At 34.0% G+C, this 13471-nt stretch overlaps 1 protein-coding gene across 1 annotated transcript; it reads right to left on the minus strand.

Moving 5' to 3' along the window:
- Positions 1-5000: 5000 nt before the first annotated feature.
- Positions 5001-6149, minus strand: LOC145793742 (protein FAR1-RELATED SEQUENCE 5-like). Its single transcript, XM_082876611.1, has one exon. The coding sequence runs from the start codon at positions 6147-6149 to the stop codon at positions 5001-5003; it is 1149 nt and encodes a 382-aa protein (XP_082732737.1).
- Between the last annotated feature and the right edge of the window lie 7322 nt (positions 6150-13471).

Here is a 13471-nt window from a genome sequence, read left to right on the forward strand (position 1 = left end):
TTTATCATTCTCAATCATTTTTTGTCTCATACGCATCTATTTGACTATAACAAAATATTAAATCATCCCAAACTCCCATACTCTAAAATTATTTTCAAAATATACAACCAAACAAACCAAAAAAATTTCTAAATTCTTTCCTCGCCTAAACCAAACCCACCAAGTTTGATAAGAAAAACACATATCATTTAAATAATACATATTATATATATATATATATATATATACATATATATATATCTTTACAAAAATGTTTCCGCCCCCCCTCAAAATAAGACCCCCTCTGAGCTGGACAGCACGTGATGGGTCACGTGACATACCAAGCCCGACGCCCCTCCTATTTTAGAATTCAAACACATTTTTGATCGGGAAAAAATAGCTCGAGGAGATTTTTGAACGGGAAAATATAGAGGAGATGACAATGGCAATCGAGAGGCAGAACGACTCCTCCTGAACTCGACAGCTCCAACTCCCAACTCCGAAGGCCGATTCCTTCAGCTTCTCCCTTTCACTCCGACGTCCTTGACTGCGACGCCCGACGCCCGACGCACTCTCTCTTTCCCTCCCTTTCCATCTTATTCAACGGACCCCCTCCTCCCCTTCACGCCCCGAGGACAGGTCTGACTCTGTCCTCTCGAGTCCCGACTGCTTCTATTTCAATCTGATTTTGCCCTAATTTTGCCAACTTCCGAAATTTCAGAAATTGTCATCCCCAAGTTGAGGTAATATATATGTTGTTGAAATTTCTGAAATTAACATATATATGTTGTTGATGCCCTAATTTATACAGATTTGTTCAGATTTCTGAAATCTGTGTAAAAATCTCTGTAAAATCTGAACAGATGGATTGAATTTCTGAAATTGAAAATCTGTGTAAAATCTGAACATATGGATTGATGCCCTAATTAACATATATTTTATTATTCTCAATTCCATATTTTATTATTAGGTAAAATATGTGTAAAAATCAAATTTCTGAAATTAAATTTGTTGAATCAAATTTATGAAATCAAATTTACCTTTGCTTTTGTTTTTGACTTAAATAAGATGATTAAAATTAAGATAGTGACTTTGGAAAATTGAAATTTGAGCTATTTACTTACACTGACCTATTTACTGAATCTGTGTAAAATCTATGACTATCAAATTTTCCATTGTCGTTGAGTGAATTGGAGTTTGAATAGTTAATGAGCTATTTACTGAATGTGTGTAAAATGTGTAACTATCAAATTTGCCAAAGTAGTTAAGTGAATTGGAGTTTGAATAGTTAATGAGCTATTTACTTACACTGAGCTATTTACTGAATCTGTGTAAAATCTGTGACTATCAAATTTGCCAAAGTAGTTAAGTGAAATGGAGTTTGAATAGTTAATGAGCTATTTACTTAACTATTTGAAATTTGCCAGAGTAGATTAAAATTGAAAAGTCACTATCAAATTTCTGAAATCAAATTTGCCAAAGTAGATCAAATAGTTGTTTAACCCTTCTATTTACTTAATGGAGTTTGAATTGGATTTATGAAATGGAACTAGCCCAATGTTCAAATTTCACTTAAACAACATGAACCAAGGTGTTAATGTTCAAGTTTCACTTACAATTCAAAAATGGAACTAGCCCAATGCACAGAAAATGTAACTTGTATGAGTTCAAATTCAAACGGACAGTGTTTGAATTTTCACTTTTTGATTCAATTTCAGACTATTCCCATATGAGACTATTGAGTTCACTTTCTGATTCAATTTTCAATTAATGAGGAAAACTTGTTATTGCAGATGTCAAGTTCAACTGTGAACGCCAGTAGCTCAGATCGGTTGATATACTTCAACAAAAATTGTCCTACATGTAAGAAAAAGGCCATCATTCAAATTTCTGAGACCGATCGAAACAAAAACAAGCTATTCTACTCTTGTAATGGTTGTGGTCTTTTCATTGGATGGTGTGTGCCTATGAATTCAGAATGTGGAGATCAAGAAATTCCAAGACAAGTAGAAAGAGAACTGCTAAGATCTATGACGGAACAAGTTCGAGCTATGACCGAACAACAAAGATCTATGACGGAACAACTTCGAGCTATGACCGAACAACAAAGATCTATGACGGAACAATTTAGCTGTGTTACTGCAAAGATGCAAAAACTAGAATTTGTGATGTTTTTCTTGCTTGTAATTGGTGTGTTATTACTTATGAAGATGTAATGCTAGTTAGAAGTAGAAGTAGAAGCAGATTGAACTATGTTTTGTTATGGAATGGAATATGTATTGTTGAATATGTTTTGTGGAATGGAATATGTGTTGTTGTTAATTGTTGAATTTTTGAGTGGAATGGAAATGACCCACTGAATTGTTGAATTGTCATTGTTGAATTGTTGAATGAAGATGTGGAATGAAGATGTGGTATTGTGGAATTGTTGTGGAATGAAGATGTGTTATTGTGGAATTGTTGTGGAATGAATATGTGTACCATGAACAGGTTTTAAACCATGAATTGAACCATGACCCATGATAGATTTTAAACCATGTCAGATTTTAAACATGTTTGTTGTGGAATGAAGATGTTGTGGAATTGTTGTGGAATCAAGATGTTGAGCATGAACCATGACAGATTTTTTACAGATTTGAACCATGATTTGAACCATAAACAGACATATTTTGGCAACCATGATTTGAACCATAAACAGACATATTTTGGCAACCATGATTTGAACCATACACAGACAACCATGATTTGAACCATACACAGATATATTTTTGCAACCATGATTTGAACCATAAACAGATTTTTACAGATTTGAACCATAAACAGATTTTAAACAGCATGAACCATGAACCATCATTGATAGAACCAGATTTCAGACATTTCAGCATGATTTTTACACAGATTACACAGATTTTAAAACCAGATTTTAGACAGATTTTTAAACCAGATTTTAGACAGATTTTTAAACCAGATTTCAGACATTTGAGCATGAAATGTGAACCATGAACCAGATTTTACACAGATTTGTACACAGATTTCAGATTTTTACCAGATTTCACATCATTGACAGATTTTTGCAAATTTTACACAGATTTTTACAGATTTGAACCATGAACTAAAAAAACCATATTTTGGCTAAAATCATTTTTCTTACAGATTTCTTAAACCATGAACTGTGAACAGCGATTCTGCATGAACTCTCAAAAAATCATGCTCAAACACTAACAAAATGCTCAAACACTGTCAAAATAGCAAAATGAAACAGATTTTTTTACAGAATTTTTTAAACCATCAACTATGAACTAAAAATGCTGAAAGACAGATTGTCAAAATAAACCATGAACTCAATAACCAATCTTCGAAATTCATACACAACATGCGTTAGACATGTAATATGGGACTTAACATAATAAGTTTCAATCTCAAAAACAAAATGTCAAAGTTCAATAAACTAGTCAAACATTTCTACAATCTCCATCATTCATTCGCGCTGTGCAATGTCCGTCATTCATTCCCGGTGTGCATGCATTAGAACCCGATGGGGTTAGAGATCCAGATCTAAAAAATTGAGTTAGACCATGAATCAAACTTCTCGGTGTGCCGCTTACAAAGTTCGATGGGATAAGAGATGTGCCTCTAATAGCATTTACGACCTGTCATAATTCAAGTAAAAAAAGACACGTTACAAAATATTTGTAAATGAAAACAAAAAATGAATGTAAAGTCGTCTTATGAACACATACCGGTGTATACACACTATTTTGCATGCCAACCATATATGGATAATATGATGTATAAGCTTGAGCTTGAGCTTGAGCTTGAACTTGAGTTTGAACTTCAGCTTGAGCTTGAGCTTGAACTTCAGCTTGAGCTTGAGCTTCAAATTGAAGAACCTTAGCAGCCCATATTGGTTCAAGAGTTTGTAAAAATGTAGTTGAAAAGAGTTTGTTAAAAAATTAAAAAACAAGTTCAATTCCATATACAATTTACCTTTGCTTTTGTTTGTTTTTTGCCGTTGCCTTGAACCGATTCACTATTTGATCTATTTTGGCAACCTTTCGTTTCGTTACTGGACGACCTCTTCGCTGAACAACCAAAGGACTAACCACCTTCCTCATACTAGCACCCGATGTACATCCGGTGGCAATTGGACTTTTTATAGAAGATGGTATCCTATTAGTAGAAGGTGGTAAATTACTCCCATCACCTGATTCATCGTGCCTGACTCTATCCTTCATTTCATCCAACCCATGGTCTATAATTTTAATTTTCCCTTCCGAATTACTAGCAAGTTGTATAATGGCGATCAATTTCTTGTTCATCCTCTCATAACAACTTGTATTGAAATCATCTCCAAAGCCAGTGTACGTGGTTTTGATACATGTGTACTCTCGAACCAAATCTTTCCTCCAACGTGACAAAATGTACTTACTTGGCACCTCATTTATGCACCTTCTCACAAGCACCGCGAGTGAGTGAGCACACATAATCCCTCTAAACTTAAACAACCGACACATACACTGAACTTCACATTCAATCGAATTAAAATACACAACAAAGTCCACATGCTTCATCTTGTCACAAACTACCATCGCTTCTTGGACATTATATGTACAAATTGCTCCCTCCTCTCTGACAATCACGGCTTGACAGTACACTAATCTCTTCAACTCTCCTTGAACTTCTTTGAATTTTGCATTGGTGTAGGCTTGTTGAAATTGCTTCTCGAAGCCATATATAGTTAGACAATCAAACAATTTGTGTCGAGACTTGAAGTCTGATTTCTTCTCTTTCTCTACCTTACTTCTCAACGCATTGTCATATTGTTCAACAAATTGTTTTAATGTAGTCTTTGGGTTGACATATCCATCAAAAAAAGCATTCATGCTTTCACTTTGTTGTGTTGTTGACATGCCAGCCCAAAAAATGTCTTTAAAATATACAGGAACCCATCGATACCGCTCATGATATAGTACCCCCAACCAGTCATTATCATAAAGATTGAATTTAGTAAGCATCTCTTCCTATTTTTCCTCAAATTCATTTGTTGTCAAACAATCATAAATTGCATTTTGCATAGCCAACTTCATGGATTCATACTGAGCATATCCTTTCAACTTCTCCGGTATTTTCTTCATTACATGCCATAAGCACCATCGATGCCGGGCTTGTGGAAAGACAATTTCTATAGCATTTTGCATAGCTCTGCACTGATTAGTTATGATAGCTTTTGGAGGTTTATTTGACATGCAACTTAACCACGACTTAAATAGCCAAACAAATGTGTCAGTGTCTTCACTAGATAACAATCCACAACCAAGCAAAATAGACTGTCCATGGTGATTGACTCCTACAAATGGAGCAAATGGCATGTCATATTTGTTCGTCAGATAAGTTGTGTCAAATGAAACAACATCTCCAAATGATTCATACATAGCCCGACTCCTTGCATTAGCCCAAAACAAGTTTCCAATGCGAAACTCCTCATCAACATCAATCACATAAAAGAATTTCTCACTATGTGCTTGCATCCTCATAAAATAACTTTGAAGTGATTCGGCATCACCTTCACCAAGCCTTAATCTTGTAGCTCTATTGATGTAATTCCTTGCATCTCGCTCATCAAATGTCAATGACTCGTATCCCCCCGCTTCAACAACCATTGAATGATAGTTCCTAGACACCCCAATCCCTGCTTGATCATTGATTTCTAATCTTCTCTTCACAGGAGTACGAATTTTCTTATTCATTGCAAAATGACGAGAGTCAGTGGGAATCAACTCATGATTATGCTCAAGGTTAACTGTGGTTAATACATATGTCCCATTCTTTTGTAGAGTACCTCGTACCCTTGCTTTGCAACCAATTTTTGTGGACAAAGATGGCTTCAAAGGGTTCACTTCTGATTTCTTTTTTCTCTCCCCCGCTTGAGAACATTCAATTGTAAAGTTTTTTAATTCGCCATCATCTCCAAAATGTTGTGCTCTATGAGCTATAGAAAAGCCAACATGCTTAGCATATGTGGCATAAAATGTGTACACTTGTTCCCTTGAGCTAAAACACATACCCTTCTTCGGTTCTTCAACTTGTTTTTGAGGGGGTCGGAAATCAGATTCAACTTGTTCACCCTCATTTACTAAAGGATTGTCACAACCATTTGAATCAACCTCCATTCTACAAGAATCAAAAATGAAATTCAAATAGAATGATTTTAGAATAATAATTTTATAAGATCAAACATCAGCTAATCAACTGTACAAACTGTTGAAATAAACCATCAAACAAATTCAAACATCTGTGATGTGTAAAACTAATCACAGATGTTTATAAGATCAAACATCAGCTAAAATATTATAAAACTAATAATAAAATTATTAAACTAATCAAACATCTAATAATAAACTTTGTTGAACATATCTGTGATGATTGAAACATTGAAAAAGTTTGCATTTTGGTTTAATTTATCATATATCAATGCTATATGCTGTTGGTGTTCTCACACAGTGCCAGTTTCTTCTCCACTTCTAATTGCATACCATGATCTATCCAGTTTTACTACGGGTTCCTATACCTTATATGCAGACCCGTTGAAATTTCTTGGGGTTGAGGTAGGTGGATGTATTCAAGTCGCAACCTATGAAAGATGGATCCAAGAAATTCCAATTGGAGTAATAGTGGAATTCAGGCCTTTTGTTGAATCGAGTTGTTGTGTCCAACTTTTATTCCCTCTGTTTTATCCGTATTATGCTTCCATACTTCCTGGTAGGATTCACCAGTATGGTGATAACATAATAACTTGTAATGGTCAAAAATTGGTAGTTATTTTCGCACCTTCTGTAATGTCCAAAAAGTGAATGACTACAATCAAAAATTTGATAATCACAAAGAAATTCTCTGCTTCAATTCTCGGCCAAAACAAACTGATAACATGCAGGCATGTCATCATTTGGGGTTATGAACAGATTTTATATACAACCCCAAATTATGAGCATCAACCATGACAGTTTCAGCGTGGTTGATGTAGATAGAGAGAGAGGGAGAATGAGGGAGAATCAGGGGTTTTCGAGTAACATTACCTGACAAAATGCTATGGTCGACGGAGAGCTATGGTTGACAGAGAGCTATGGCCAACGGAGGAGAGCTATGGTCGACGGAGGAGAGCCATGGGGGACGCATGATGGAAGGGAAGAGGGAAGACGTTCCCGTTTTTTTTTTTTTTCCGTCTTTCTTTTCAGTATTTTTCTTGTCTTTCAGGTGCATGTATAACACCTTCTTCATTGTGCGATTCTTCTTCAGATGCCTTCATTAGCTGCCACCTTAGAGGGGGTGGAGGGGGTCTTCAATTGAGGGGGTCTATATCGGAATTGATATCTTTATTATTGTTTCCAGTGTCTTTCTTTCTTTTGGACTATCGCAATGAGGACTTGAACAACAACTTTTACATCACAAAATAACTGTAACGATACGTTTGCGTGTAATACTATCCCTAATCATTCATTAAATTTTTTATTTAATTTAATTTTAAATTTAAATAAAAAAATTTATTTTATATGAATTATTCTAAATTTTTTTCATTTTTTAAAAAAAAAATTACTTTCTCATCCTAAATTTCATTTTTCATCAATTTTGATAAAAAAAACCCAATTCCAGTTCTTCGTCTTTTAATAATTTCATCAAATATAAGTGAAAAAAGACTTATTAGAAATCTACTGAAAGATTTGGTTCATCATTGATTTGATAAAAAATTTACTTCTAGCTTAATTTGATATAAGTTTGATGAAAGGATTGGATATCATTTTCACCAAGAATTTCATCAAATTTAAATTTGATGAAGGATTAGAGATGCTATTATGAAAGTAGAAATTTTTTCCAGTGTGCATTGTATACACTGTGTGAGTCTGAATAAAATTATAAATAATATCATACAAATGTATAAGTTGAATACAAATTTTCGAAATCATATAAGTTTCACAAACTTACGTGAATTTGTGTTCAACTTATGTAACTTTGTATAAAATTGTACATAATGTGCATTGCACACCAGAAAACTACCTTTAACGAGCAATTATTCAATAAAATAAAAGGAAAATTACACTTTGCACCCTTTATGTTTGATCACTTTCCTACTTTGACGCTTAAAATTTATTTTGTTCTCAATTTGACTCTTCATGTTTTAAGTTTTTCCTAATTTACTCTTCAACCAATTTCTATTAAAAATTAACAAAAAATGACACATTAACAGTTGTGTAGCATACTAATATTTTATTATATATAATTCACATCTCTAATATAAACTTAAATTTTAATATAATAATATATTTTTTTTATGTTATGTGACAGCTATTATGATATTTTCTGTCTAATTTTGGATAAAAATTAACTTCAAAATATGAAGAGTCAAAATAAGAAAAATATAAATTTTAAGGACCAAAGTAAAAAAATGGTCAAACATAAAGGGAAAAAAAGTGTAATTTATTCTAATAAAATACTATATATCATTTGTTTATTATTATTATTTTTATTACTTTTTTTTTAATATCACTATATATATATAATGAGAAATTTTTTTTAGGGTCCTTGGTATTAAGATTTTATAGCATAAAGGACATTCAATATTTTAATAATGTCTAAGGTCCCTTAAATTGATCCAGAGAAAATTCAACTTCACAGAGAAAATCCCACTAGAGAAATTTTGGGAAAAGAAGAATTTCTCTGGACTTCCCAGAGAAATTTACTTCAATCTAGAGAAATTCTTCAAAACCAGAGAAATTCCCCTCTCCACCTCAAAGAAATTCACTCAAACCTAGAGAAAATCTCCCTCCAAACCAGAAAAATTTACTTGTGTTGTCTGTAGTTTGATGGCTTCAGTGATTTGGATGCACATGACAACACAACACTAAAAGTCAAAGGAGATGGAAGATGTTATATTCCTATACTGTGAGCTTTCTTCGTTGAGAATGTGCTATTGAGAGGCTTGGATATCTAGTGCTCTATCTAGGGTTAATAGTTGATAATAGACTCTTCAATTTGTATTGAACTTTTAGCATACTGTGATGCTAATTTATATGGAAAATTGGGTCAATTCGCCTGGGCATGAGGAGAATAATTCTTGGCAACCCACAGAAATTTCGATTTTGTTGAAAAAAAATGCTAATGCAGAGAAAATCCAAAGTCAGAACCATAAATGCAATAAGAACAATCAATTTGGAGTTGAAAAGCAGAAATCAAACCCAGAAAAATTCTTTGTTTCTCTCCATAGAAATTTTAATTTTGTTGAAAAAATTGCTAATGTAGAGAAAATCCAATACTAGAGAAATTTGAACAACCAGAGACCTACCAAAGAAATTTGAACAAAGCAAAGACCTACCAGAGAATTTGAACAACCAGAGAAATTTGAACAAACCAGATACCTACCCAATCAGTTTTGGCAAATGCTATTGAATGGAAAACAAGTCTCAAATTTCAAAATTCTACGAGGATTAGTTCTTACTTGGTTGGATGGTGCAGCTAAAGGAAACTCAGGGTTAGCCTTTGTGGGAGCTATTATTAGAGTCATCTACCGAGGTTCGCCGGAAAATACCCGTCACCGGCAAGATGAACTTTGCAGTGGTTGTCATAGAAATCGACAGTGTCTTCCTCGCTGTGTTGAAGTGCACGAGAAGGAATCAAAGGTCGAAGCCAAAGCAAAAACAGAGTGGTGGTGGTAGTGGGGTTGAATTTGTCGATTAGTTGTTGGAAAAGTTGCTTCTTCTTCGGCGAAACCAACCGGAGCTGAACAATCTAGGGTACTACAAATCTTTGCGTTGCCGGATTTGGGTTGATAAATTTGCAAATTCAGAGAAAGAATTATGTGATGTTGATGAACTCGAATGCTATTTCGACTCTGAATTTGGATTTGGATTCGGATTTGGGTTTGGATTTTGATTCCGATTTGTTTTTAGAAGAGAGATTTGGGAATTTGATTAAGTGAGGTTTGGATTTAAAGAGAGAGAGAGAGAGAGAGAGAGAGAGAGAGACGAAATAGGGAAGAGAGAGAGAGAAATGAGATTTGATTTGAGAGAGTCAAATTTCTCTGTGATATATGTGTGTAGGGTTGAGGGACCTTAGACATTATAAAATAATATTGTGGATGTCTTCCATTACCAAAAATGGGAGAGTGATCTTAAACTAATTTTTTCTATAAAATAATACTATTATCCTTTTATTCAATAGTCATGAATACCATCTATGTAATATCATTACATTGTGTTCTTAATTGATGACCAAAATTATTTTGATGTACCAAAAAAAAAAAAAGAAAAGAAAAAGATGACCAAACAAAAAATAACTTGAGAGGCACAAAATAACTTATTGTATTTCATGATTTTTATATATTAACAATATCATATAATATTTTATGACTGTTAATAAGTTTTTTAAAAATATAGAGTTAGTAATGAATATATTCGTGAATGTGTAGAAATAATATTGATAGAAGATAAGTTGAGAAAGAATAGATTAAGTCGGCTTGATCATATATAATGGAGACCAATGAAGTCAATAGTGAAGAGAGACGATACAATTATGGTAGATGGAAATGCTACGGGAAGAGATAGACATAGATTGATGTGGGATGGTGTAGTGAATAGAGATATGAATCTCCTTAATTTGACTAACTAAATAGTCTTTGATAGAGCCGAATAGAGACTAAAGATTAATGTAGTCGATCCCATTTAATGAGACATAAGGTATAATTTGATTGAATCTTATTCTAAATAAAGACAATCAAAGATGTTTCATTTGTAAACGGTCCACTTCAAGTGCAAAGTCGTCATAGAACTTATTTTGTATTGGTTAACTTGTATGTGTGTTTGAAATGTAATGACCTTTTTTTTTTAATGAATAATGTTAGAACTTTTTTGGTTTTAAAATTATGTTTGATTAGATTTTCAGAATCTATTTTTATAAAATTTTTCTAAGAAACTAAAAATTAAATTGGTAAAAAAATTAAAAACGCATCATTTTTATAAAATTTTATCTTTTGAGAGGATAGAAATATATGTTTTTTCCTGATATTTGTTTTCGTTAAATTAGCTTCAATTTTTTTTCAAAAGTCAAATATGACGACAACTTCAATATCCTTATTAAACCAATACATTAAATTAATAAATTAAAAATTAAAAACATTTCATATAGTAAATAAAACCTTTATAACTATCATTACATGATAACCATCCAAAAATATCAATAAAACAACCACTCATTATATGATTATCATCCAAACACATATTAAGAATTAATTTAGTAAAAAAATAAAAATGTAACAGATTTATAATTTTTATATAATTTTATTTTTGATAGGTAGAAATATTTTTTTAAAATTCAGAAATAATTTTTTAACAATTATTTTTGTCAAACTAATTTGTATTTTATCAAATTGATAACTTTGCTTTGAAATAAAGCAATGGTGTCTTCAATTATCTTTATTTAGAACAAAATTTAAAATTTAAAATTAAATATATCACAATTAAAAATTTAAGAATCAAAATAACACAAATTCAAAATTGCAGAGACCGTTAATGTAATTCACTCATTATGAAATTGTCAATTTGCAATTGAAAACCTACAAACGTTGTTGTGAAGTAATCTTGATTATGAGACAAAAATGGAGGCTGCATTCAATGAGTTGATTGGTTGCATTAAATGAGTTTGGTTGTTGTATTCAATGCGGTGGTTGATAGCCGTATATGCATTGAATGCATTCACACTGATAGTTGTATCTGCAATAAATATGTTCACATTGTATGTTTTTATCTATATATAGCTGTGTGTAGTGTATCAGAGATATGAGAGTGTGGGAGAAAGAAGAGCAAGAGTGCTTTGTGTGTTTGTTTTATTAGAAATAGTTTGAGTGAATTATAGTTTGGTTTAGTTTTAAATCTCTTTTTGTGAATCACCATCAGTGGTTTGCACCCCTCTCCCACCAACAGTGGTATCAGAGCCGAAGGTAGCTTAAATTTGCAGACATTCTGCAAAATTGCAAAAACATAGTGTGTTTTCAAAAATTGCCCTGAAATCAAAGTGGTCAAAATCCATTTTTGATCACATCAGATTGAAGCTCCCGACGAGACGAGCACAACCGTGAAAACCACGTCGAAAAATCAGATCGGACAAAGCCGCACGCGTTTACACGCACCCTGTGACGCCATGACCACGCGCCTTCACGCGTAACACGCTGTTTGCTGACGTCATAACGACGACAAGTGACATTGCCTGAGCCGCGGTGAGTCAAGCCTTCGAGCTGTTGACCAAGCTGTCAAGCCGGGTTGACCAAGTCGTCAAGCCGCTGACCAAGCCAACCAAAGCCGAGCCGATAAGCCGAGTCATAGCAGAAGCCGAGATCGCTGACTGAACCATTGACCAAGCCGCTCAAGTCAGCCTGACGCAAGCCGAACCAGAGGAATTATCCGGTGCTTCTTAGCCGCACCAGATTGTTTAGATCTGAACCATTTAATCTGTTTTGGCTTGATCTGAGCCATTTGGAGTCTGTTTCTGGTGATCCAATGGTGCTTTCCAACTATTTGGAATATTCCGGACACATCTGTATGGTCAGAATTTGCAAATTCCTTTTTGAAAATTTGCAGATTTTTAAAGACAACTAATGGCCAACACAAACAACTTCTTTCAGCCCCAGTTTCCAAAACTCAGCAAGGAGAACTATGAAAATTGGAGTATTCAAATGCAAGTTCTACTAGCCTCACAAGATTTGTGGGAGTTAGTGGATCGAGGATATGACAAGCCAGCTATTCTCGAAGATGAATGAAGTTTAAATGATGCTCAGAAAACGGCATTAAAAGATTCAAGGAAGAGAGATAAAAAGGCCTTGTATCTACTCAATTAAGGCATTGATGAGTCAAGCTTTGAGAAGATTTCAGCAGCAACAACTTCTAAAGAGGCATGGAGTATTCTTCGCAATTCACACCGTGGAACTGAGAAGACGATCAGAGTTCGACTCCAGGTGTTACGTGGCGAATTCGAGATGTTGCACATGAATGAGAATGAGTTAATTTCTGAGTACTTTAACAGAACATTGACCATTGTTAATCAGATGAGAAGATATGGAGAAAAGATGGAATCTCTTCAAGTGATAGAGAAGATTCTCAAATCACTCAGTCCCGAGTTCAAGCATGTGGTTGTAGCAATAGAAGAGTCCAAGGATCTCAGTGCCATGACCACCGATGAGTTGATGGGCACAGTTGAGATTCATGAACAAATGATCAACAAGAAGACTCCCTCAAGTTTTCTAGAGCAAGCTCTTCAATCAAAGCGGTCTTTCAGAGATAGCAGAAACGAGCAAGGGGGAACATCACAAAGAAGCCGAGGAAGAGGTTGTGGTTACAATAACCGAAATTCTAGTTTTCGAGGAAGAGGCGGAAGAGGTCTAGCCAGAAGAGGAAGAAGTCAACCACACTTTGCTCCAAGAGGAAGAGCATGAGGTAGAGGAGGTGCTTACAAC

This window comes from Camellia sinensis, chromosome 6 (genome assembly GCF_055761805.1).
Source record: "Camellia sinensis isolate YWXY chromosome 6, ASM5576180v1, whole genome shotgun sequence".
Taxonomy (NCBI): Eukaryota; Viridiplantae; Streptophyta; class Magnoliopsida; order Ericales; family Theaceae; genus Camellia; species Camellia sinensis.

Excerpts from the sequence above, each read along its gene's own strand:
- LOC145793742 (XM_082876611.1), bottom strand. The coding sequence starts at position 6,149 with ATGGAGGTTGATTCAAATGGTTGTGACAATCCTTTAGTAAATGAGGGT.